We start from the raw sequence: 26,791 nt of genomic DNA on the forward strand, positions 1-26,791 counted from the left end.
GACCATGGCTGACATGGCCTTTCTCAACATGGTAACTGAGTCACCCTCAATTCCCGTGCAGGCTTTGGTGTTCACCTGCCTTCCTGACAGTGAAGGTGGCTGCCCCAGAACTGCCTCATGTTGGAGGGAGACTGTGCTGGAGGTGGTTCGGTGTGGGCGTCACGGGAGGTACAGCTGCAGCTGCATCAGACTGGGAGCACGGAGGTGGTGGCCGTGGTTTGTACACGGTATATGGAGAAAGTGTCTGCATGAGCATCAGGCTGTCTTCAGAGGCCTGACCCCTAGTGAAGCTTCCCTGCCCCAGCTGAGACAGTGTCAACCCAGCTAGGGCTGGCCATTACCTCCACAGGATCTACTTAGCACAGCTTGGGAGAAAAAGGAACCTAGGGGACAAAGAGCCAGATGGGGCTCCAGTTACAGGCCTAAGCATCTGTACCACCCCCTCCCTAGCCCAGCCTTCCCTCAAGACAGCCCTGTCTAGAGAGCCTGTGGAGCTCATGTCAGGGGCGGCACTTTATTCAGGAATGTGAGCCTGGGCTAGCATGGGGTCAGAGCCAGTACCAAAGCTGGGGTTTGACGGCAGGGATCTTGGAGGCCGTAACAGCAGTGTTGCATTGGGAACCAGGCCTGCGGCCTGCAGGGTAAGTGCATCATCCTTGTAGACCGTGGGTGGAAAGGTGCTGATGATCTCAAAGTTGGCTGAATCCATGTCCCTGGGTGTTCATCAGAGTACATCAAGTTAGGCCATGGGGCCAGGGACACCCTGCAGCGCCCAGCCCTGCCTCGTACCCACCTGGTCTTTGCTAAGAGGTTGCGCACGTCGCCTATGGTGTCCTCAGGCCGCATCATCAATAGGAAAGCCTGCTCCCCATTCTCAGACTTGATGCGCAACATGGAGAGCGGAGGCACTGGCATGGTGGGTGACTCCTGGCTCCTGCAGGTCCAAAGGCCCTCAGTGCTCCCCAGCTCCCGGGTCCTTTCCCCTCTGCCCTGCTCTCACCTCTGCCCAGCCCTCACCTCTGCCGCTCAGAAGCCAAGGCAGGTGTCTCCACTATGATCTCCTGGATCCGGGCAGACATTGGGCAGCAGCTCTGGAAAGCAGCCATGAAAAGTGGACGGAGCCCTAGGTCCCACCTACATCGTTCCCTCCACCCTTAGAGAAGACTGGCTCATTCTTGAGCAGGAATGGATGAGCCCCATGAGCCAGAGAGCTGGCGTGTTCTGTGTAAAGGGAAGGAGGCTCTGCTAGGCAACACCATCATTCTTCCAGTCCCATGTGGGAGAAGCCTACCCAGGTGACGGCCAGGCTTGGGGACCTAACCTAGCCTTGGCTCAGGGAAGACACCTGAGCTGAGCCTGAAGGATGAGTAGCAGTAACTGAAATGGTACAGGGTGGGGACACTCCCTACGGCACAAAGATGCTGACCAAGAACCTGAAAGAAGGATGTGGTCGGGAGCCTGGCAGCAGTTTACAGCTCTTGAAGCAAGGAAACAAGTGAGACAGGAAAGAAGGGAGGGAAGGCTAGAAATGGGGAGGGCACTGGTACAAAACGGATGCTCAGGGCCAGGATAAGGGCCTTGGCTTTCTCCAAGAATCCCCAGGCAGTCCCAGTAGCGAAGGCTGCTGAGGGCCATGGCTAGCAGGAGCAGGAGGGAGGTGGGAAGGTCAGCACAGAAAGGGTGTGAGACACCCTGCAGCCTAGATTAGGGAGATGGGCTGCAGCCAGGAGCTCGAGGGGTGGCCAGACTGGACAAGACAACTTGGGCAAAGGAGATGAGTCGGAGACAGCCTTGGCACCCCTTTCTCGGGTAGAGACCTGGCTAGAAGAGCGGGGTAATGGCAGAAGATAATGAACTCGTGGCATCTGAAAGGCCTGCGGGACAATTGAGAAGGAGCTCCTAGGTCAAGCTCAAGAACATGCCCCGGACCTTGGGCTCATCCCCCCACCCCCACCCCAGCTGTCCTGTGGAGTAGAGCACAGAGTCCTCACCAGCTCCACAGAGACACCATACAGTTCTGAGGGTGTGCTTGCCATCCTGGCCTTTGCTTGGGCCTACAGGCCTGAGCCTCCAGGAAAGACACAGTAGGCTGAGCCAAGGTTGGTGAAAAAGTCCCCTGGAGAAAGCTGGGGAATTAGGGCAGGCCTCACCTGCAAGGTGTCCCTGATGGGGCCCCGGATGTCAATCACCTCTCCCTGTCGGATGACACACTTGGGAAGCCTGTTCAGGAATTTCTCAGCAGTCATCCTGGAGCCTGCAGAGAGGGCATCGGGGACCTTGGCCCAGGAGGGACAGCAAGGGCCAGCAGAGGCCACCTGGAGTTGCTCTGCACAGCCCCCCAGCCAGCCTTGGGCCCAGCTTACCTGAAGTATCCTCCACCCTGTCCTTGCGCCTTTTCTGCCGGCCCACCACGCGACCCTCACCTGGGAACGAGCCCAGCCCATCCTCTGGGAAGACCTGATTGCGCAGGTCGCTTACCTGGCAGGAAGGAAGGGCCACAGAAGCAGGGAACCCAGCTCCTCAGCTCTGCAACCTCACCCCCACCCATTTGCCCAAAGGCCTCGAGAATAACCCAAGAGAACCACAGTTCATGTCGCTGCTACCGCCTCAGGCTCCGTTCCTGCAAGCGCCACTCTTACTCATGCTAGCTGAAGCCACAGTACTGACGACCCCCACACACACTGGAGGTCACACGGGCAATGATGTCAGGACAGGGCAGAGCCCTGCTCTAGTCTGCAGGGCAGCCGCTATCACTGCGGTCTCCACAGTTGCCCTGTCCAGGCCGTTCCAAGGCTGTCTCCACACAGAACTCTCAAAACCCCCAGTCATGACTCACGCTCCTTTGTGTCATGATGGCACACACCCTTGCTGTGGAGATACCCGCCTCTAGAACCTGCTGCCTCCTGGTCCCCATGACGACCTTCCTCTCACTCAGCCCTGGCAACACATGGGCTCCTCTCCTGTCCCCGCAGCCCAGCCAGCCCTGCCTCTTTTCATTGTTTGCAACTCATACCCCGCTTCCACCCCAACCACGTGGTTTCCAAAGCTTCTGGAGAAAACTATGCCCCCTGTACAGTGTAGATTCCTCTAGAACCTCAGGATGGCAAGGTGTCCTGAATCCTGGGGAGGGCAGAGTAGTGGTCTCATGCCAATGTTGTACCTTCAAGATGCCAGCAGAGGGCACAGTCTGCTGCTCAGCTTGGGGGGCCTCATGGCCACTCTGGCCGGGACAGCCTCCACACTCTGCTCCCTCCCCTTCCCGCAGGGCATCCTGATTGGGTCCCTGGAGTGGATGGCTCCCTCTAAGGATAGCTGATCCCTGAGCAAGCTATCCCCAGTCTCTTCAAAGCACACAGGGAAAGGGTGGGTTGAGGAGCCACTGGTTACCTTAAAGGGGACTCCATCAGGATACAGCCGCTGGAGCTCTGAGGGAAAGAAGCCATCCAGTATGTCCCGGAGGCAGCGCTGCAAGAGAGTGAACAGGCCTCTGTAGCCATACTCTGGAAATACTGGGAACTCTGAGATTGGAGAGGTGGGGCCTGTGTACTCTGTGGAGGGCAAGCTAGTGCAGTGAGCTGACTCCACTGTCTCCCAGCAGAGTCGAGCAGGCATGGGCCCCACAACCCCATCCTACCTGTGTGGAGGGATCGTAGAAGGGACGGAAGGGCCCATCAAACATCATAATGCCATTCCGGTAGAGCTTTAGTGGGATGGGCTCTAGGGTTCGGAGCTGCGCCCCACCGGGCACTGGCGTCACCTGGGCCTCTCCCTCCACCACCAGCTCACTCAGGTCCTGCAGACTGGCCATCAGTCTGTCAAAGTCCACCTCGGGAGGTACTAAAGAATCCCCTGACCAAAAAAAAAAAAAAAAAAAAAAAGTAGATGCCCATAAGCCTCTGTGGCTCCCTGGCAGCTGTCTTCTGGGGGACCCTCCTGCACTGAGAAGAGGCCTCAGTTCCTAAGGGACCGCATGAATACTTACTTTGAACTGTTTGTTTATTTGAGCCCTGGTTCCTGTAGTCTTGAACTATGTAGTGAGGATGACCTTGAACGCTTTCTGATCCTCCTGCCTCTATATCCCAAGTGCTGGGATGATGTGAGTGTCACCACACCTAGCAGGGCACTTACTTTGGGTCAAGGGCTTAATGTCCATCATCCCATTTCTTCCATGTAGGATCCTACCCTGTAAGGGTTATATCCTTCCCACTGTCAGAAGTGGGAACTGAGACCAGAGGGAGTTCGGTAGCTTCTTAGATGTACACAGCATTAAGACCAAAAGCCAAGTTTGATACTAGATCTGTGCCAGGCACTGAATTGGCAAAGCTCCCAGCCCTGGATCAAAGCTTTCAGGATTCAAATCCCAGCCTCTGCACTTCTTCCTGTGTGGCCTTACTACAATGCTCGGGGCTAGAATGGGATGCCAGTAGCGTTGGCCTCCCAGGGTGGCTATAGGTGCCAAGGAAATGACCACATGAGGGCTAACTTGGAACAGCCTGAACTATCCATGTCCGATCACTGGTCACCAGCTCTATCTTGTACAAATGGTCCTCGGGCCAACCCCAAGGCTGGGAGGCAGGGGCTATTTAATCTCCACTATATGCATGAGAAAACAGCATCAGAAAAGTGGAAAATGATTCATCTCAGGCCTCTGTCAAGCTAGAGGACTTGGGACCCAGCTGCATGGTCAGGAGAAGGGGGGGGAGTAGATGACTGTCAGGATGCTGGGCCAGCTGCTGCACAGATGTGACGACTTCTCACTCTGAGAACCTGCCAGGCTCTGGCTCCTCTGGAAACTGCTGCCTGCACACGTGGCTGTGCAGTTGGAGAGGGTGTCGACAACATGATCAGGACGGCCACGAAGGGGCCAGAAGAAAGGGTGGTGAGCAGGAGGGATGCCAGCCGGGGCCCCAGCCCTAGAGAGCAAGTCTCCAGCACACATCTGGCTGTGGGCTCTGCGAAAGCTCTTTTCACTAGGACAGCTAGGCTGTGGCAGGATGTGGGGCATGGTGTTGGGGACGCAACGGCTCTCCCCTAAATGGACCTACAGGTACAGGGGCTGTGTTTCCTGTTGTCTCTGCAGCTGACCCTGACCTGGCCACAGAGCAAGTGGACCTGTCTATTAATGACTCTTAGAGGCAAGTATTACGGCTCCCATTTAACGGATGAGGAAATTGGGCCGTGTGAGGGTCACGTTCCATGTAAGCCTTGCAGAGACCGCGTGACTCACTCAGCTCTCAGTGGTCATGCCTCTCCTCCCAGGTACCAGCCCAGCGTCTCCCCACTTGCCACTTCCCTGGCCTCCTGGGCCACACTGGCATGGCTGTTGCTTGTGAACTCCGCGACCTCGGGCAGGCAGGCTTCTCTGCCTCTTGTGTACAGCGAGGACAGTAACAGCTCCCTGTCTTAGGAGATGCTGCTGGGCCTCCCAACTTACTGTGGGCACAGGCTGCACCAAGCCCACCTCCTCTGAGAACCTTGCAGGGAACCCCTGGCTCTTCTGCCTGGTTCCTGTAGCCCGAGCCCATCCCCTGGGCCTGTCACACACTCTTTGTCATTTTGTGTGTGACTATTTGCCTTCCAATTGCTGGGCACTCCTTGAACCCTAACCTGGCCCAGCTGGAAGTCACAGTGGAAGACAGTGTGTCAGGAACAGGCATGTCCCCAGAACACCTAGCCTGAGCCTTCGAACCCCTCATGCCAGCAGAGCCCTTCCCATAAGATGCTGGCACATGTACAGTAGCAGCCCAGGTGGCAGGGGACCTGCCAGAGGGGCTAGGGTTTGAGACAGAAGCAAGTGTAGGAGAAGCATCTTAGCCCTCAGTCATCTACCTTCCTAGCCCCATGTTTGTTCTTTGATAGGGACTCCTGTAGCCCATGCTGTCCTCAGAACTGCCTCCTAACTGCAGACAATCTTTAACTCCTGATCCTCCTATCGCCACTCCTGGGTGTTGAGATTGCAAGTCTGCATCACCCTTCCCTGCTTACCAGGTGCCAGGAATGCGTAAACACCCTACCAACTGAGCCACATCCTCAGCCCTATCCAGTCTTTGTCTAAAGGACACTTGGACAGCCACACTGTTGTCACCTAGACAGTCCCTTTGGGAATCCTGCTGTAGTTCCCAGGGCACTTGTTTCCTTTGGAGCCTAGGAAAGAGCATGACATGCAAGGGCCTCCTTATGTGACTCATTTGCTATTGGGAAAACCCTGAGGGTGACAATGTGAGCCCCATTTTGTTGATGAACTTGAGGCTCAGGGAAGGGAAGTGGCTGGCCTAAGCCACAAGCCACCCCTGAACAGGTGGTGGAGTAGAAATGAGGGTCTGAGTTAGATTCCAAAGCTTAGAGGTAAAAATGGGCCCCATTTCAGAAACAGCTTTTTGGACCCGAGTCTAAGGACAAGGTGGGTTGGGAGCCCCACTAAATATCAGTGATTAAACATGAAAAATGACGCAGAGGCAGGCGGATCTCATGGTTGAGGCCAGCTGGTCTACAGAGTGAGTTCCAGGACAGCCAGGGCTACAGAGAAACCCTATCTCTGTCGCCAAAAAATAAACAAAATAAAACAACAAAACCCCCATGAAAATCATTGCCTATCAAACCAGATTCCCATGTCCTGACGCACACATGAACCTGCAGTGGGAACCTAGGAGGAGGTTGAGCCCTGGAAACTGGATAGGGGCTTCCAGTCAGAGGGCAAGCTTTCACCCTTCTCCACCCCCACCCCCACCCCACCCCCCACCCCCCCTCCCCCTCCTGCCCCACCTCGCCAACCAAACACAGGACCTCTAGTAGTCTAGGCTGGCCTTGAACTCTCAATCTTCCTGACCCAGCCTTCCAAGTGCTGGGATTACAGGTGTGTACTACTACACCAGGGTTTATGAGGTTTTGTTTTTGTTTGTTTGTTTAAAGACAGTGACCTTGGGTGGTAGTGGTTGTAAACCTTTAAGGCTGAAGCCAACAATCTAGAGGCAGAGGCAGGTGGATCTCTGATTTCAAAGTCAGCCTGATCTACAAAAAGTTCCAGAACAACCAGGGCTGTTACACATAGAAACCCTGTCTCAAAACAAAACAAAACATATCAAATATCTAGTAAGTTTGGGTCTCTGTGGTCCTTGGCAGATGAGCAGGTAGAGACCCAAGTGAGACCAAGGAGGGAGACCTCAGCTTGCTTTCCTGGGTCAGGGACAAGGTGTTGATAACTCAGCAACCCCACCTCCACCCCAATACTGATAGGCCAGGACTGGAAACCAAGGGCCTCTGGGAGAGTGGTAGGCCAACAGGGAGTTGCTGGAAGGGGGCCAGGGCAGATGCTCTACTGTACCTGGCTTCCAGAACTTCTTGGCCTTCATCCAGTCTCGCTCATCATTTTCAGAGACTATCTTTTCCTCTGAGTCCTGGTCCATGGGCTCGCCCACCCACTGCAAGCCATAGTCACTGAGGAACCGCTGTGGGCAGAAGAGCGAGATGTGGTATGCACCACCTGCCCAGTTTCCATGGAGAGCACCAGTCCAACCCAGCTGTTCTCAGCGCAGAGCAGCCTGGACAAAAGACTCTGGCCACTTCCAGCTTATGACTGTGGAAGCCCCTGACCCCCTAAAGCAGCGGGCTCCTTCCCTCTGAGGGCACATGCCAGTACCTGTTTCATTGTGCCCAGTAGACCTCTCACATCAAGTACTTAACACAGTACGTGACCCAAGAACTCCTTAACACTGGCCACTGCAGCTCTGGGGACAGTGCGAGTCTGGCCTAACATGAGGAGGTGGCAGGGACACCTGCTCCACAGGAGTGAGCCTCTCTCTTCTCTGTGACAGACTTGGTGTGCACAGCTCATATGTCTGTGGTTCTAGGTAAGCAGTGCACAAGCACATATGCACTTATGTGTGGAGCCATACATACAGGACAAGCTGGCGTCACTTCCTCAAGGGCCTGGGTGCTGCCTGGATCCACGGCTGGCTAGTGAGTTCCAGAGATCCACCTGACTCTGTTTTCCCACTCCAGGATGATTAACTCCATGAAACCACTCCTGGCTTTTTGCTTTTCCTTTTTTCTGTTTTAATGGATTCTAGGGACAGAACAAAGGTCCTCATGCTTGAAGCAAACACTTTACTGACTGAGCCATCTCCCCAGCCCAGGAGGAGTTGCAAATACTTTTTATTTATTTTGGGGGACGTGTTTCCAGACAGGGTTTCTCTGTGGAGCCCTGCCTGTCCTAGAACTCACTCTGTAGACCGGGCTGGTCTCAGAGATCCGCCTACCTCTGCCTCCCAAGGGCTGGGACTAAAGGTGTGCCCTTCTTGGCCAGCTCCTCTGCGCCGCAGCTCACACAGGGGTGAGGGGTGCAGCTACCAACTGCCTGCTGCTATGGACCCTGACGCCATCCCGTCTCCACTTCTCTCAACAGCTGGTTTTCCTCTCGCTGCTTCTGTGCCACTGCTACCCCCACACACCTGCGAGGTTCCTCGTGCCCAGCCCTGACCACTCTCCCTTTGTATGGCTCTTGTCCACCCCTCCTTACATAAGGACAGAACCCAAATTCACAGCTAGTGAGGCTCTCACCTCTGAGCTTGACTCCCACTCACAACTACACAGATGCCCACCGAGCCCCAAACCCACGCATACTGACGAGCCTGAGTCCACACTGCCCCAGACTTCCCCCCATCCCAGCGGGCAGCACCTCTCTAGCTACCGACCTCCATGCCCCACTCCTCTCTGCTGTACGACCCCCAGCAAGGAGCTCAGTGCCACCCCAACCCTTGGTACTCTAGCTCAGGCGCTCACCCTAACCCAAGCTGCCATGGCCTCCTCTCCACCTCTGTCCCACACAGAGGCTGTCTGTCAGGCCTTCAACTCCTGCTTTTCAACATGCTTGGTTCCCTCTCTCCACATACATGGCTGCTTCTGTCCCATTTCCACTTCCTGCACCCACGAGGCTGCCCGCACCCAGCCGCCACCACTCTCCTTTAGGGCTCTGTCCACATGCACAGACTCCCTCAAACAGAGCCCACAGAGAGGCCCTTTGACCTGACCTCTCTCTCTCTTTCTCCCTCTTCACAGAACCGCCACCACAACCAGACGGGCCCGCAGTTGGAGCATTCTGCCTTTGCCAAGATCCTCGCAGGCCCCGCCCCTTTCCAGATCTGCTTGCAGTGGCTCCTCCCCTGCACTCTCACACCCGCTGTCTAGCCACGCGTGTATCTCCGCGTCTGCAGACTGTCAGTCTCGAGCAGGTGGGGACTGTGTCTTATTTTACAGATGACACAAGCCTAATGGCTGACAGTGTCAAACAGGATAAACACTTTAGGTTTGTTCAATTAAATGAATCAATAAACATGCAAAGGTGCATGCCTGAGCCAGGGTACACTTGGCTGCGAGGCTGTGGCCCTGCCCCACAGGCTACACATTCCCAGAAGGTAGTTCAGGCACAGCTGCAGTTGCCACCCACAGCCCCAGATGTGAACATCTGCAGTGGGCTGCAGGTGCTGGTATCACGGGCTGAGGCTTTGGCAAGTCTTCTGCCTGAAGACTGAGCCACTGCGTTCCAGCAAGGCCTCAAGAGGAGTCCAGCAGAGGACCGAGGCACTGCGCCCGCCGAGCAGGCAGGAATACTGGACCCTGAGTGCCCAGTGCCTTCCAACTCAAGCCTTGAAGCTTGACTGCAATGCTGAGTGGAAGAAAAATGACTGAGGTGACCAAATCAATGGGTAAAGAAGTCATGGCCACTCGGGAGGCAGAGGTAAGCAAATCTCTGTGAGTTCGAGCCTGGCCTACAAGACCTAGTTCCAGGATAGGCTCCAAAGCTACAGAGAAACCCTGTCTCGAAAAATAAAAATAAAAATAAATCACGGGGACCACCTAACACTAGGTCCAGGTTCTTAGAGGTTCAGCAGAGGAAGAGATGAGGCCCCAGGAAAGCAGAGGATGAAGAGCCTGCACTGGTCCACATCGGAAGGGGCTTCAAGGGCTTCTCCAGGAGAAGGTGGGATTTGGTCCATGCAGAGAACAGTGTGGGCCAGGGGCTAAGATGGGAAAGAGTTAGGAAGACAAGCGGCTGAAGAGTAGAGCGGCTGGCTCTATGTGAGGGAGGAGGGCTAGCAACAGAGCCGCAGAGCCTGGGCAGAACAAGTGCAGTCAGAAGTACATTAGGCAAGAGCAGGGCCGATCAGCGTCTGAGTCAGCCCCAAAGGAGTAGTGTGCCCTGGTGCTGGACACCTGCCCTGGCTCTAAACTCCGGGTCAGCCCAGAGCAGGCAAGCAGGCAGGGCCCCAGAGGATGGTGAATGGCTGGTGCAAATCCTTCCAGGCAGCTGAGACCAGGGAAAGGGGCCTGGCTACACACTCCACCGAGCCTGACCTCTCACCTCCATCTCGCCAACCTGCCGTTGCAGCTGAATGCACTGTGTCTCGAGTTCCTCCTGCCTCTGCAGGGTTGCACTGCCTCCTGGAGAAGAAGTGAGTGAACAAGTCTACTGCCACAACCTAGAGGCTGGCAAGTGCTCTGCCAGAAGGGCTTCTGGAGATTCTCTGAGAACCACCCCTGAGCTGGTCTCTCTGATCTCTCTCTTAACCCTGAGTGGTGGTGGTGGTGGTGGTGGTGGTGGTAGGTTTGCCTGAACTGACTTTCAAGAGCCAGCCATCCCTTCTTCCACTGAAGCGTACCCTACCCCCGTGCTCTCAACAGAGAAGTCTGTATGAGGCATGGGATGAAGGGTTGTTGTCCCTCTGGTCCCATCTGTCCAGACCCCACCAGGAGTCTGCCTGATGCCCTTGGAGTATTGATTCCCAAAGCCATTGTCCAGGCTCCCACAATTCAGGGACCCGAGCAGGTACATGACCAAGGGCTTCTTACCCTGGTTCTGCTGGAGGGTCTGCACCAAATCCTCCAGGGCCAGGATCTTCTGGTCCTGAAGCAGTGAAACTCAGAGTGAGTGCAAGTCCTGGTGGGTCCCAGAACCCCACAGGTTAGTAATGAGGTAACTTTAGCCCTCCCCATGGGACGAGCCATATCTTTTGCCTTTGTGTGAACATAAACCTGTCCTTATTGCCCTTAGGTATAGCCCCTGCTTCTGAGCCTTGATAACCCCATCTCTCTGACAGCCACACTAGCTGAAGAAAGGCACAGCCCGAGACGGGCTGTGTCCAGCTCGCCACCTCTGCTCCACAGCCTGCCAACTACCCAGCCCACATTCTACCAGGCTCTGCCCTCTGCTAAGCTCATGGAGACCAAGATCATCCCCAGGTCATGGCTTGCCATCAAAGCAGGCCATTCTGGGGCTGGAGAGATGGCTCAGTGGTTAAGAGCACTGACTGCTCTTCTAAATGACCCTTCCAGAGGACCCAGGTTCAATTCTCAGCACCCACATGGCAGCTCACAATTGTTTATAATTCCAAGATCTCTCACACACAGACATACATGCAGGCAAAACACTAATACACGTTATATATATATATATGTTTTTTTTCGAGACAGGGTTTCTCTGTGGCTTTGGAGACTGTCCTGGAACTAGCTCTTGTAGACCAGGCTGGTCTCAAACTCACAAAGATCCGCCTGTTTCTGCCTCCTGAGTGCTGGGATTAAAGGCGTGCGCCACCACCGCCCAGCATATAATTTTTTAAAAATATTTTTAAAAAAACAGGCTGTTCCATTCAAGGAAACAGTCCTCCCTGGCTGTCTCCTGCCTCAGCCCTTACCTTGGACAGCATCTCATCACTCTGGACCTTCAACTGTTGCTCCAGTTCCCGCAGCTTCCTGCCCATGGAGGCCATCATATCCGAGTCATTGAATACAGGGACTGTCAAGTGGACAAAGTTTCTAGTGCTCAGGTCTGGAGCTGAGGTTGACGTGGGAAGGGCCAGAGAGGGAGAGGGCCGCAAGGACGGAAGGAGCAGTACCAACAGCAGCTAACGTTCAGTGATGGGGCTTGAAGCTCTTTACACAGAGCAGCTCATGGCGTCCCCACAGTGGGCTGTGAAGTCAGTGGGCTACGGGCAACTTTGTGAAGCTGGGTGGAGTGCAGCAACTTGTTCCAGGGGCACGTATCAGTGCAATATATAGGCTACACCATTTAAGTCGTGTGTGTGTGTGTGTGTGTGTATGCGTGTGTGTGCAGGCTTATATATTCCCATGCACACACATACAGAGGCAGAGGAGGACATGGGTGCCTTCCTCTATCACTCTCACTTTTTTTTTTTTTTTGATGGCAGTGGTGGGGTAAACTAGAGCCATCTGCATGCTAGGCCAATGCTGAACCCAAAGATTGCTGTTTGGGGTAGGCTAGCTGGCCAGAAACTCCCACAATCCACCTGTCTCTGACTTCTTATGGTGGGGTTAAGGCATACACGGCCACGACAAGGCTTTATATGGACGCTGGGGCTTGAATGCAGGGCCTCTTGCATTCACAATGAGTACTTTTACCCACCCAGCCATCTCCTTGCCATCAAGCCTGGTGACCTGAGTTGGATTCCTGGGATCCACGTGATGGGAGAAAAAGAATGAATTGTTGACACATACACACTCAACTTTGTGTGTGAACACAGGAACACACACACTAAATAAATAGATAATCACCCAACACCCCTGTATTCTCCAACACAAGTGGTTGGGTGTGGTGGTGCACACCTTTAATCCCAACACTCGGGAGGCAGAGGTAGGGAGCTCTGTGAGTTGGAGGCCAGCCTGGTCTACAGAATGAGTTCTAGGCCAGCAGGGGCACACAGTGAAATCCTGTTGAAAATACAAAGGTTAGCATGGTGTTTTAAAGATCTAAAGAGGCACAGATAATACTGCAGTGATGCATGAAGCTGCGTGCCTCCCAGGCCCCAGATCAGGGGAAAATCATTCTGAGAGACACTGGAACTGCTGAGGAGAACAGAATGTAGGAGAGAGAGATGTTAAGGGGATTGATACATTACCTATGCCCAGAGGTGCAGCAATAACACTATCTGTGCTTCCTTATCATTAGGGGCTGCAGGCGCACTGAAGGAGCTAGATCTGCGGTCAGGACCTCTGCGATTACCTCTAGCTTGCTCATCCGAGATGCCCTTCTGTGCCTGTCTGTGCAGGCAGGGGAGGTGACTACAGTGAGAGCTCAGTTGCTATGAGGTGGGAGACACTGGACTCCTACTTCAGCTTGTCTGTACACTGAAAAATAGTTCAAATAAAGCCAGGGAGCCAGGGTGGTGCTGTGCCACTTTCATCCCAACATAGGAGGACCAGGAGTTCAAGGTCATCCATGGCTACACAGTGAGTCTGAGGTCAGCCTAAACCACATGAGACTGTCCCAAACCTCACCCTCAAAAAAAAAAAAAAAAAAAACAAAGAAAAGAAAAGAAAGGAAGAAAAGAGTGAGTGAGAAGGGACAACACAGGCCCTCTTCATTCCATAGATACTAACTACCCTAACTACATGGAAAGATACTGACTACCCTAACTACATGGAAAGATACTAACTACCCTAACTACATGGAAAGATACTAACTACCCTAACTACATGGAAAGATACTGACTACCCTAACTACATGGAAAGATACTGACTACCCTAACTACATGGAAAGATACTAACCACCCTAACTACATGGAAAGATACTAACCACCCTAACTACATGGAAAGCAGGAACTGCAGCCACTGTCATGAGACCACACCAGATACCCAGGATGGCTTAGTAGAAAGATGAAGAAAACCAAACTCTATCTTGATGTCATCTTCAAGTCCCTGAATTACCAGCCCTGGAGTTGCCTCCTTAGGACTTCTTTGCCCAAGGGATAATACAGCTCCCTAGTGTGTATGTTCATGGAGTCAGGGTTCTCTGGAACCTGGAGCCAAAAGACTCCTGGAACTAGCTCTTGTGGACCAGGCTGGTCTTGAAATCACAGAGATCTGCCTGCCTCTGCCTCCCGAGTGCTGGGATTAAAAGCATGCACCAGGGGCTGGAGAGATGGCTCAGAGGTTAAGAGCACTGACTGCTCTTCCAAAGATCCTGAGTTCAATTCCCGGCAACCACATGGTAGCTCACAACCATCTGTAATGAGGTCTGGTGCCTCTTCTGGCCTGCAGGCATACATGCAGACAGAATATTGTATACATAATTAATAAATAAATAAAAATAAATAAAAGCGTGCACCATCACTGTCCGGCTGCCAAAAGCATCTTAAGCCATTTTTTTGTTTTGTTCCTTTTTCCTTCCTCCCTCCTTCCTTCCTTTCTTCCTTTCTTCATTTGTTTTGTTTTTTGAGATAGGGTTTCTCTGTGTAACATCCCTAGCTGACCTGGAACGTTCAATCTATAGATCAGACTGGCCTCGAACCCACAGAGATCCGACAGCCTCTGTGTCTCTAGTGCTAGGATTAAAGGAGTGCACCACCACCACCTAGCACCTTAAGTGGGAACAGCATACAGGGCATGCTGCCCTCACTGGGGCAGTATGGAGAGAAGGAAAAGTCCACAATGAGAAGTGGGGAAGACAAGGGGGCACTGAGGAAGCAAGAAAGATCCTAGGAGCAATGGGTGACTGCAGAGCCATCAACAATCTAGCCAGCGCAGTTAATCTGAAAAGGAGGCAATGGGGCAGGCGAGGCGGCTGCTAAGCAGAGAAATGGAGGAGAGGCAGGTCCTATTGGAGACCTTGGTGGGGACACACACCAGCTAGGAGTGGCAGGGAGAGGAGGAGAGGGGATGTAGGGTCCTTAGAAGGGAAGAAGGTGGCGGTTGCATGACTGCTGCTGTCCCCAGCTAGGTGTAGGAGATCATGTCTTTGATTAAGTCACTGTGGGACTTGGGCTAGGAAAGTCCTGTCTCTTCTACTTTAACCCTCTGCAATGTCAAATAGAGGAGTTTGGTCTAAGGCACCTCCTGCTATCCTTCAGTATGGTGGCCACAGCTCTAATTACCCTGTGCGAGAGCTAGAAAGCAAGGAAATGTTAAAGTTGCTTAAGCCGTCAGGGTTCATCCCCAACTTCCCCTGATCCTACCCAGTGCCTGTCTGGCCTCTCTCCCCCGTCCCCACCCCACTATAAGCAGCTCCATATAGGCCTTTGCAGACACAAAGTCAGGTAAGAACACCCTACTATGGGACTTTCAGCCCTTCTGGACCTTGCTGAAGATAAAGCAGATGACCAGAGGCTCCCCTTCCATCTCTGAACCTGAACTGCAGACCTGCTGATAACACATTTGCTAGAGACTGGAGAGGTGCTAGTCACAGTCTGGCCTGGGGGTTGGTCAGGCCCCCAACCTGCGGCTTTAGGTTAAATCCTGTACTGGATGGGTTTGGGGATACAGGCATTGGGGCAGCTAGCCAGAAGTAGGAGCAATGTCTCAACCCAGCAGGTGAGAATAGGAGCCCTGGGTCACAGGTCCTCACCCCACCTCCAGAGCCTCTTCTGCTGCTGTGAGCAAGGGGCCCCACAGCCCTTTGTCCCTCTGCTCTCACCTTGCCTACTCACGGGGGCACCAATGCCTCCATAGCATGAAGGGACAGAGATCTTTTCTTCTGAGTCGTGTCCATCATTCAGCATGTCCACCTCATCTTCTGCGGACAGGAACGCCGAGGTCACTGCTCTGGTGCCACAGCCCAGAAAGCACTCTGGCCCTGGGCCCTGGCCAAGATGAAATAGCTTATATACTGCCCTCCCCCCCAAGGGTACGCAGTCAAGTCAGCAATAAGGCCAGGGCTCCAGGGAGGGAAGGCATAGGCAAAGGCTGAGGTCTACATCCCTGGTCTTTCCATAGGTTCAAGGTACCCATAATCATCTCACATTAGGCAGAGGAGTTCTATGATAGTGTGGGCATTCCTGCTGAGGAGCAGGGCAAGGGCCAGACCTCTGAGCAAAGGGTCGAGAGCTGAAGAGTACAGGGAGCAGACCAGACGCCCAGCCTCACAAGACCTCAGCACGGCTCTTTCCCTAGCTGCCCAGTTGTAAGGTGAGAGGGGAGGGGCACGGGCAGAGCACACACTCACCATCTCCGTAGATCCTTATCCCTCGCCTCCTGGGAACCCAGGCAGGAAGAAGGAACAAATACAAATTAAGCCTCTTGGAATGCCACCAAGGGAAGTTTCCAGGCCCCATGCAAGGCTAAAAGAGATAGAGGTTAAGCCTCTGTCTCCTGAAGACTCCCCCCATCCAAGCTGTCCTTAGCCAGGGTGAGCTGAGGGACAACATGCTGTACAGTGTTTAACTGCTCCCAAAAGAGAAAGACGGAGGGACACTGCAGGACCGTTTTTGGTGAGAAGATTCCACAGCCCATGGAGCTGGCCCTAGCTCCTCTCTGAAGCACAGTGGGCCCAGGCTTGCTGCTTAGCCTCCCTGGATCACCCTGGCCTAAGCAAGACTCCAAGTGTGTTCAGAAGAGCAACAAGGAAACAGGATGTAGAAAAAGCTTTGCTCCAGGTGTGGTGGCACATGCCTCCAGCACTTTGGAGGCAGGGGCAGGTGAATCTTTGTAAATTTGAGTCCAGTCTGGTCTACAGAGAGAGTTCCAGGATGGCCAGGACTACACAGAGAAACCCTGTCTTGAAAAACCAATAATAATAATAATAATAATAATAATAATAATAATAATAGAAGAAGAAGAAGAAAAAAGCTTTACAAGAGGACCGGAACAAGATATACGGCGCTGGCACTTAAGAGCCCAGGCTGACAGGACACTCTTGTCTGCAGAGCCAGTGAGTGAACAGTGAATGACAAGGACTCTCACGGGGCCAGGCCTTCCACAAAGCACCACCCGATCTTTGGTCCATACAAAGCAGTGTTCCCGGAGGCATAGAGAGAAGGAAGGTAGCCACAGAAAGCCACCAACTGCTCTCTGTATCTCTGTATTTCCCCTAGACACTATGGTCATTCTCCTCTGGTGAGGGAAAGGGCAAGAAGGACACAGGGCAGGGGCACAAGGACCTAGAGGCCAGCTGGCTCCTTACCCAGGATTCACAGGCTCCGACTCTAGGGGCACCTTCCGTGTCTTGCTAAGAGAGGCCAGAGGTGAGCTCATTGCTCTGGTCTTGAGGCTAGCTGTCAGAAACTCCTGAGAGGAAAGAGGGGAGTCAGCCCTTGGGGACACAGGAGACCCAGGACTTCAGGTCAGGAGGAGGAAACTGCAGCTTTTCCTGAAGAGGAGCATTGTCCAGGAGAAGCAGACCTCATTCCTCCAATGCAGATCGGGGTTCCTGATGTCTGTTGGCTCCTCTGAGCAGTTGACTCTCTGCTCTGAATATGGAGCCCCTTGCCTGTTGGGGTGCAGGGCCTGGAACTTCCCCAAGCTTAGAGTGTGGGCACAGACAGGTATGTGTTCTTATGGATCCATCACTGAGTTGGTTGGCATAAAGCCTGATCTCCCCGCCTGCAGAACCCAGGAGCCACCCCGATCATCTCAGGCAGAGCGGGCTACCCACAGGTAGGAGTCACTGAAGATATAGCCATGTACCATGGAGGTCAAACCCCTGGGCCCTTGCACATGCCCTGCAGCCCAGTGTTAACTGGCACCTCACTTCCTCCCTGTAAAATGTGCATGGTATCAGCACCTAAAAGACAGGTGACCAGAGAGAGCATGCAAAGTCTCAAAGCATTCTTCCCAGTGCCAAACTCCAAGGCAGGCACATGCCAGCTGAATTGTGGCTGTGTGGGGCCATTGTTATTCATACACAGGACTAACTCTCGAAAATGCTGACTCCCTTCTTCTGATGAGGAATGTGTGTGTGTAAGCCAGCTCTAACTAAAGCTACCACTCTGTTCCCTTCATAATGATTAAAACCTAGCAAGCCTAGAGCCAGAGAAGGGATCTCCACTAGGGAGGGTGTGAAGTGCGTCTTTTCAGACTAAACCCGAGGCAGTCCTCGGGAAACGTGACACTGGCCTTCCCCAATGCACTGGTCGGTTTGTGTCAACATGACACCAGCTAGCGCCATCTGGGAAGAGGGAGCCTCAATGGGAAAAGGCTCCCATCGGATTAGGCTGTAGGCAAGCCTGTGGGCCGCAGCCCTCTGCTGGCTGTGCCACTCCTGGGCAGGGAGGTCCTGAGTTAGATAAAACCAGGCTGAGCAAATCATTGGGAGCAGGCCAGTAAGCAGCAATCCTCCATGGTCTTTATTTCATTTCCTGCCTGACTTTCCTCCATGCTGGACTATGTCATGGGAAGTCTAGGCCAAATAAACTCCTTCCTCCCCAAGTTCCTTTTGGGCATGGTCTTTATCATAGCAACAGAGAGCAACAAGGGACAGACTGATACTCTCCAATAGGGAGCCCATGCTGCCTGGAGGCAGCCTCCCTCACCCACCATCCAGCCTCCTGGCCATATCCCTGCACTGCTCTGCGAATCTGGGTTCCCGCACAGTTTGGTGGCTAAATAGGACAGCCCTCAGAGGTTTCTTTCACTGATGCCCACAAACAACAAAGACATGCCACACCCCTGAACAAACCTCCCCAAGGGCTCCTTTCACCCTTGAATGAAAAACTCAAAGCTGGGCATGGTGATGCAATACCTTTAATCTCAGCACTTGGGGGAGACAGAACCCAGTGTGTTTAGATCTTATCTAAAAAAAAAAAAAGGAAGAAGGGGAGGTGGGCAAGGAGGAGGAGGGAGAGGAAGAAAATAAAATTCCCTGTTTGCCTCCTCAGTTTATCTGCCCCCCCCCCAAAAAAAAAATCTCTGCACTGAAGACAGCTAAGCAACGCCTTGAACACAGGGCTCCCTTTCACTAGCTTCCTCTCCTGGGAACCAAATTCTTCCATTTTTGGTGGTTAGCCTAGGCCTTAATGACTGCTCTCTCTCCAGCCCTAGCCTCCTCTTCTGGAATGGACTCCTCTGATCCATACCCTTCCACTGGCCAGGCTAACCCCTCTATTTTCCTTGTTTCTTCTTAGGCTGTAATTTAGCTCTTTAGTTGAAAACTATCAGAGAGACACAGGAAAGCAGTTCTAAGAGGCCCCTTGTATCCACCACTCAGCTTCTTTCTGTAGTTACCATTTCACACAACCCCAGTAAAGCATGAGGAGCAGGAACTGTTTCTGTGATTTGTGTGTACAGGCTGGTGCCATCTGACCACATGGACAGATGGGGTTTAACAACTACCATCAAGATGCAGGCCTTTCCCACCCCCACACTTTCTCCTGAGCCGGAATCACCCTCTGCCGCCTCACCAGCCTGGACCGCAAGCAACCACTACTATTTAATCCCTTCAATTTGCTGCTTTATTTATTTATTTATTTATTTATTTATTTATTTTTATTTAGACAAGGTCTTGGGGACTGCAGTGATGGCTCAGAGGTTAAGAGCACTGCCTGTTCTTCTAGAAATCCTGAGTTCAATTCCCAGCAACCACAAGGTGGCCACAACCATCAGGAATGAGATCTGGTACCCTCTTCCAGCATGCAGGCAGAACACTATATACATAATAGATAAATAATTTTTTTAAAAGGTGGACCTATTCACCTCCTTTAGAAAAAAAAAAAAGACAAGGTCTCAGCATGTAGCCCTGGTTGGCCTAGAACTCACAGATCACCTGCCTGTGCCTCCTACGTACCACTCCTGCTCAGCTCTGGAATGCCCTTTGATAAAGCTACATAAATAGAATCATATACTATATAATCACCTTTTTCCTTACATACTGTTAGCAAGACAGACTTCATATACTTCACCATTTCAAAGTACAAAATTAAGGGGTTTTCAGTCAGGATCTCTGTGCAGGCCTGGCTGTCCTAGAGCTTGCTCTGCAAACTAAGGGAACCACCTGCCTGACTGCCCCTCGACTCAAGTGCTGGGATTAAAGGTGTCTGCTCAGCTTTAAGAGTTGTTTGTATACTTGTTTGGGTTTTGTTGTTGTTGTTTTGAGATAGGGTTTCTCTGTGTAGTCCTGGCTGTCCTGGAACTCACTCTGTAGACCAGGCTGGCCTTGAACTCACAGAGCTCTACCAGATCCACCTTCTTCTGCCTCCCAAGTGATGGGATCAAAGGCATGCACCACCACCTCTTGGCAAAGGGTTCTTCTTTTAATATTTTGTATTGAAACAAGGTCTTACTATTTAGTCCAGGATGGCCTGGGGATCCTCCTGCCTCAGTCTCCCCAGTGCCCAGAGTCCTGCAACTGCCACCACTATTTACCTATCTGTATGTGCATGGGTGCACACACACACACAGGTGCACATGCATGACCACCTGGAGTGTCAGTCCTCAGACGCTCTCCACACTGTAGTATTATTTTTTTTTAATGTATAGGGTTTGTCACTAGCCTGGAACTTGTCAATCTAAGGTGGCAAGCAACAAGCCCTAGGGATCCCCTGCCTACACTATCCCAGCACTGGGATGACAAATGCCTACCTGGGACACATGTAGGTTTTTGTTTTATTTTCAGTGTGTATTTTACTTGTTTATTATTTATATATTTGTGTATGTGTACGTGTGTGCACGGGCACATGCACACACCATGGTAAGCATGTGAAAGTCAAGAGGGTATCCCAAAGAAATCAGTGTTCTTTTTCCATCATGTGGATCCTGGGGAAGGAATTCAGGTGGTCAGACACGACAGTAGGAGCCTTTACCCACTGAGTCATCTTGCCAACCCTCACATCTGTTTTTTTAAAATAGGTTCTAGAGATGAAAGTCAGGTCCTCAAGCTTCCTAAGCAAGTGCTTCACCAACTAACCTCTCTCCCTAGCCCCTTGCTGTTATTTTCAGACAAGATCTCACTGTTTAACTCTGTCTGGCCTCTCAGTCACAGAGATTCTCCTGCCTCGGACTCCTGAGTGCTGAGATTACAGGCATGAGTCATCGAAAGACCCTGTAAAGTCCAGTGTAGTGGTGCACATCTGTGGTCCAGCAAAGGAAAGGCTGAGCTCAAGGTTAGCATGGACTACAGAGCATAACCAGGCCAGTCAGAGGCACATGGTAAGGCCTAGCCAAAAAGCAAATGAGCAGCAGGGCCGTGGTGGCATACGTCTTTAATCCCAGCAGAGGCAGGCGGATCTCTGTGAGTTCCAGGCCAGCTGGGCTACAAGAGCTAGTTCCAGGACATCTAGGGCTGTTACAGAGAAACTGTGTCTCAGAAAATTAAAGTAGTAATAATAATAATAAAACAGTTGGGCTGTGGTGGCGAATGCTTTGAATTCCAGCACTCAGGAGGATCACAGAGACAGGAGAATCTCTGTGAGTTTGAGGCCAGCAGGCTTATGGTCTACAGAGTAAGTTCCAGGACCGTCAGGACTGTTACACAGAGAAGCCCTGTCACGAAAAACCAAGGAAGAAAAATAAAAGTCAAAATTTAAAAAAAAAAAAGAAAAGAAAAAGAAACCTGTGCACTTTAATAGCTTACTGTCCTCTACCTTCCAGTTCCTCCCCACTTCTCCCAGCCAAGTCTAGGTGGTTATTAACAGATCTGCCCCTTCTGGACATTTCCTATAAATGGAGCATAAGCACGACTAGGATTTATAGTGAGGGGTGATTAGAGACTAGGTGAATTATGTTATCAGTAAAACAGACTCGCCCAACCGAACTCAACAGTGTGCCACAAAGTCAGCTTCTCCATTGTCCCCCTTTTTTAATGGAACCTCATCTCCAACTGCATTGTGTTTCTCTCTCCTTTACTCTCGCTTCATCCCGTCAACTAGCAAACCCTTCAGATTAAACTCTGCAATGTCTCTCACAGTGGATTCTTTTTTCTTGTGCCTCTCAGGCCCCTCTGGATGCAATTCTTTCGGGCTATTACACCGCTGGTTTTTAGTTTTACTCTCATCTGATCTGGTGGTGTACCTTCCTTTGAACTCTGGGCCCTGAGGACAGAATGAGGACTCTCAGTGGTCTGGGAGTTTCTCCTGGACAGGACTGTGCTTTCTCCCCAGGGTCAGAAACACGTTGCTGTTGAATCGGCACTTGGGGTTGAAAAGCTAGCCAAGAGCTCTACCATTGAGATAACCTTGGTCCTTAATGTTTATTTGTATTTTATGTGTATTGGTGTTCTACCTGCATGTATATCTGTGTGAGGGTGTCAGATCCCCAGAACTGGAGTTACAGACAGTCATAAGCTTCCATGTGGGTGTTGGGAATTGAACCTGGGTCTTCTGGAAGAGCAGTCAAAGTGCTCTTAACCTGAGCTAACTCTCCAGCCCCTGAATTTATTTTTAATTAATTAACTTTTCTTTTTAAGGGCTGGAGAGTGAGCCTAGGGCCTCACACATGCTACACAGGCACTACACTGCTGAGCTACATTTATGGTCTTTATTTATTTTTAATAATAAAATCTTAAGCCAGGCGGTGGTGGCTCACACCTTTAATCCCAGCACTTGGGAGACAGAGGCAGGCAGATCTCTTTGAGTTCGAGGCCAACCTGGTCTACAAGAGCTAGTTCGGACAAGCTCCAAAGCTACAGAGAAACCCTGTCTCAAAAAAAAAACAAAAACAAAACAAAACAAAAAAGAAACCCTGTCTCAGGGGGGGAAAAAGATAAAAATCTTGGACTTAAAAATGGCTCAGGGGGGGCTGGAGAGATGGCTCAGAGGTTAAGAGCACTGCCTGTTCTTCCAAAGGTCCTGAGTTCAATTCCCAGCAACCACATGGTGGCTCACAACCATCTCATAATGGGGTCTGGTGCCCTCTTCTGGCCGCGGGTATACACACAGACAGACTATTGTATACATAATAAATAAATATAAAAAAAATAAAAATGGCTCAGAGGTTAGGAGCAATTGCTGCTCTTAAAGAGAGCCTGGGTTTGGTTTCCAGCGTCCACATGATAGCTCACAACCCCCTAGTAACTCCAGTTCCAGGGTATCTGATGCCTTCTTCTGGCTTCCTCTGACATCAAGCATGCACGTGGTACACACACATACATGCAGATAACTCATATATATGAATAAAATTATATATACAGAAAAAGGTCTTTGCCCATTGTGGCCCTGAACGGACTCTAAAGTCCAGGCTGGCTTTGAACATGTGGCCCTCCTGCTCCTGCCTCCTGAGTAGTTAGGATTACAGGTCTGCAGAGCACCAGCCCCAGACTTCTATTTTGTTCAGTTATTTGTTTTTTAAAGATAGTCTCACTATGTAGGCCAGACTGGCTTCAAACTCAGAGATCCTCCCCTGCCTCTGGAGTGCTGAGATTAAAGGCCTGCACAATCAACCTGGCCGTGCTTTACTTTTTTAAAATTTGAGGCAGGGTCTCGCTGAATTGCCCTAATTGGCCAGAGATGGGTTTCACACTCGCAGGCCTCCTGCCTCAGCCCGCCACAACCGATGAAGGTTGTCAGTGTACGGCTGTCGCCTCAGGTGAGGGTTACAAACGCGTCCTGTGCCTCTCTAGAGGACCGAGCTCGGCGACACCCTGGGCTCAAAGACTGCCAGGTAGCTAGCTGCGCGCCCAAACCCCACCCCGAGCGCCCGCCGTCTGCTCCGCCTCCACGCGCGGACACCGTGAGCGGGGTCCCCACGCCCCTCCTGAGTCGAGCCACGCAGGCCGCGGATCCACGGAGTCGGGGTGAGGGCCTGGCCTGCCGGACGACTTGGCGGGACAGAAAGGCCTGGAGCCGAGACTCACCACGGGGCCAGCGAGCCGTCCTGCGGCGCCGCCATCTTGTTGTCTCGGGGTTTCCCAGGCGACCAGACCCGAGCACTTCTCATTGGCTAACTCCGAGAGACTCGCTGACGAATCAGGGGGCAACGACAGCGGCTGTATCCGACCGTGCCCGAGCCGCTCGGAATACTTCAGGTCCCAGAATGCACTGCTCTATGAGGTCAGAGGTCAGAGAGCTTTGCAGGGAGCCTCTGGGTCTGAATCAATACTGAGCTGAATTAATACTGAGCTAAAGGGACATAACCTTTCTTTTGTTTTCACATCTGATCATTCAAAGATGAATTGGACGGATGCAGATTACTTAATAAATATTTAAATCTCAGTTTCTCCTCTAACTTATGGACTAGATGATACACTGTAGGAAAGTTCTAATTCTAGCGCCTACGTGGAAGAATTGGGTAACATACCCACTCCTAGTTTGTAAATAATTTCCACTCCCCGAGCCTCATAGCTAGACGGCTCAGCGGGTAAAGGCGCTGGCCGCCAAGCTTGACGACCTGAGTTCGATCACTGGGGCACACATGGCAGGAAAAAACGACTCTGTGGCTGTCTTCTGACTCCCACACAGACACCACCCACATGTATACACACAAAATTGAGTTACCAGAGCCCGGGTGGGGGTGGTCCACGTGTTTAAACCCAGCACAGAAGCAGGTGGATCTCTGTGAGGTCAAAGCCAGACTGGTCACCCATCTTATTTCCTTCACTTGTAAAATGAAGATAAAGCCTACTGGTATTAGGGTCACTGGGATGCTTAAGTGAGGTTAATGCAAAGTACATATGAAAACACCTGTATAGATGTTTGCAGAAATATTTCTTGCCAGGCAGTGGTGGCCGAGGCCTTTAATCCAAGCACTCGGGAGGCAGAGGCAGGGGGATCTCTGAGTCCAAGGACAATCTCAGCTACAGAGTCCCAGGATAGCCATGTCGGTCCAGACCCTGTTGAGGGTCAAATGCCAGATATCCTGCATATCAGATGTTTGCATTATGATTCATAACAGTAGCAAAACTACAGTTACGAAGCAGCAACAAAATAACTGTATGGTTGGGGTCACCACAACATGAGGAGCTGTATTAAAGGTCTCAGCACTGGGAAGGTTGAGAACCACGGCTAAACTCACCTCAGAGTCACTGTCCAACCCCTGTCACTCAGAGCACTGTCGGAGACCCTAGAAATCTCTCTGGGGTCTCCAGCATCAAATAAGCCTTGAGGGCTAGGAGACGTTGGAGTCCTGTCTGCTTAACTTCCACACTGCCCAGGACTTCCCTCTGGGATGGGGCTCCATCGCTCTACTGGCTGCCTCTTTATTCCGTCCATGATCTGAGTCTCTTTTTTGTTGTTGTTTTTCGAGATAGGGTTTCTCTATATGTAGCCCTAGCTGTCCTGGAACTCAGAGAGATCCGTCTTCCTCTGCCTCCTGAGTGCTGAGATCAAAGGCATGCGCCACCACCATCACTGGCTGAGTTCCTACTCTTGAGTGGATAGAATCTACTTGACTTTTGGGTCATTTCCTGAAAGATGCTTGTCAGGTCTGGCTCCTTTGTGGTTAGGAGTTTACTGGGAGCTGGCAGTTCAGGGAGGAAGTGAACAGAGAGAGGAAGACTTCCAAGCCCGTGGAGTCCCTGAGAGTAAAACCTAGCTCCACCCTTCCTTTCCCCTTTGCCACCCCTACAGCCGCCACCTCTGCCACCTACCATCTCTAATGAAGACCTGTCACCCCCAGTTTATCACAGCTCCTGAAGCCTTTGTGTTCTAAGTCCTACCCTCCGCCTTCCTTGACTTCCAAACATCATGCTCCTTCCCAAGTGTTGGGCTTTTCCTGGGACACATCCCGTTGCTCCTCTAGACTCTCCTTCAAGAGCCAGCGCAGATGCGCCTCCTCCAGGAAACCATCTCAGGTCTTTCTCCCTTCCCTTAAGCAGATGTATACTCTACTGTAAAGCCTGATGGCCTTCCCATTCAGTTTTGTGAGCTACAGTGACCCCCGCCCCTCCTGTAGGCAGTGGACTATGAAGTCCTCAAGGGAAGGGTCCCTTTCTTATTCATCTTGCCCCAGCTAGTAAGTAACAATAGACTGGAAGAGAAAATGAGCAAAAAGATGATGGGTGGATGGATGGATGGACGGACAGACGAACGGACGATTTACCTTGACAGACATTTGAGGACAGCTTGGGCTACGTTGTGAGTTCCAGGCTAGTCTAGACTACCAGAGTGAGATCAGGTCTCAAAAGCAGCAGCAGCGGCAACAGCAAAGATTTACCTTGAGTGCTCCATCGTGTTATTGGGTCATACCTCTCCATGAAAATGAAAATCTTAGGGCAGATCACATGGTCACACGGCAGCGTGTGCTGCAACGCCCTCCCCTGCTTTATCCCAGCTCATCGGGGAAGAAGCTACATGGTGAGTACCCATTCTGTGTGGGCTGGGGACAGTTATAAAAGAACACTTGGCAGCTGTGCATGGCGGCACAGTGTCACAGGCCTGTAGTCCCGTGCACTCACAGGGCAGAGGCAGAGATGGGAGGATCACAATCATGAAGGGTTGGGGAGGAGGAGAAGGGCAGGGGAGAGAAGAGAGGATACCTGTCCCCTGCCCCTCTCTCCTCCCCCAACACTTGAGAGAGAACTGGGCAACTGGGATGGGGTAGCCATCTAAGGTGCCATGTGTCTACGCGTCTCTTCTAAGTGTGAGCATTAACAGTTCCTCTGAGTGGCCAGTCCTGACCACTCGTCTGGATGCACTTTCTCCATTTCTCTCTTCTCACATCCTGATTTCTTCAATATTTATTGAAACCTGAAATTGCTGGCCTTTTTTGTCTTCCCCATTTGAACATCAGCTCCATGAGTAGGGGCTGTGTCTTTCTGTTTACTGCTGTGTCCCCAAGGCCTAAACAAAAACCAGTAGCAGGCACACAGCGGGTACTTGAGAAACAGTGAGTATGTCCTGTGATCTGCCTCGCACTTCAGTTGTATGCAATCTGAGGTCGACCCTGTCTGCTGGGTTCTGATAATTCTGTACTTCAGCTGGGCAGTGGTGGCGCATGCCTTTAATCCCAACAGGGGGTGGAGCAGAGGCAGGTGGATCTCTGTGAGTTCGAGGCCAGCCTGGTCAACAAGAGCGAGTTCCAGGACAAGCACAGAGAAACTCTGTCTCGAAAAACCAAAGGGGGGGGGGGAACTATATTTGCCAATTCTGATATTTCAGCTGTCTTGTCTTATATGTCTTTCAAAACTCCAGGTGCAGTTGCT

At 51.9% G+C, this 26,791-nt stretch overlaps 1 protein-coding gene across 3 annotated transcripts; it reads right to left on the reverse strand.

Moving 5' to 3' along the window:
- Positions 1 to 495: 495 nt before the first annotated feature.
- Positions 496 to 23,585, reverse strand: Ubxn11 (UBX domain protein 11). 3 transcript variants are annotated; one of them, XM_087904501.1, is made up of 16 exons: positions 23,507 to 23,585; positions 18,464 to 18,514; positions 16,907 to 17,010; positions 15,950 to 15,978; positions 15,422 to 15,520; positions 11,688 to 11,788; positions 10,846 to 10,900; positions 10,358 to 10,437; positions 7,322 to 7,445; positions 3,635 to 3,849; positions 3,388 to 3,465; positions 2,364 to 2,478; positions 2,151 to 2,254; positions 1,018 to 1,091; positions 794 to 934; positions 496 to 713 (listed from the first exon to the last, which is right to left on the reverse strand). In XM_087904501.1, the coding sequence occupies exons 3-16, from the start codon at positions 16,975 to 16,977 to the stop codon at positions 515 to 517; spliced, it is 1,485 nt and encodes a 494-aa protein (XP_087760627.1). In that variant the 5' UTR covers positions 16,978 to 17,010; positions 18,464 to 18,514; positions 23,507 to 23,585; the 3' UTR covers positions 496 to 514. The 3 variants fall into 3 exon arrangements, with proteins under 3 accessions (XP_087760627.1, XP_087760626.1, XP_087760625.1); XM_087904500.1 differs by lacking the exon at positions 18,464 to 18,514 and having other exon boundaries at positions 23,507 to 23,584; XM_087904499.1 differs by lacking the exons at positions 18,464 to 18,514; positions 23,507 to 23,585 and having other exon boundaries at positions 15,950 to 16,064.
- Between the last annotated feature and the right edge of the window lie 3,206 nt (positions 23,586 to 26,791).

The sequence above is a fragment of the Myodes glareolus genome, chromosome 3 (genome assembly GCF_982192425.1).
Source record: "Myodes glareolus chromosome 3, mMyoGla1.1, whole genome shotgun sequence".
NCBI classification, from domain to species: domain Eukaryota; kingdom Metazoa; phylum Chordata; class Mammalia; order Rodentia; family Cricetidae; genus Myodes; species Myodes glareolus.

Excerpts from the sequence above, each read along its gene's own strand:
- Ubxn11 (XM_087904499.1), bottom strand. The coding sequence starts at position 16,058 with ATGGGGCCTGGAAACTTCCCTTGGTGGCATTCCAAGAGGCTTAATTTG. Across the intron at positions 15,521-15,949 it reads GATAAGGATCTACGGAGATG|AAGATGAGGTGGACATGCTG; the intron begins GTGAGTGTGTGC and ends TCCTGTCCGCAG. Across the intron at positions 1,092-2,150 it reads CCATCAGGGACACCTTGCAG|AGCTGCTGCCCAATGTCTGC; the intron begins GTGAGGCCTGCC and ends GCTGCTTTCCAG.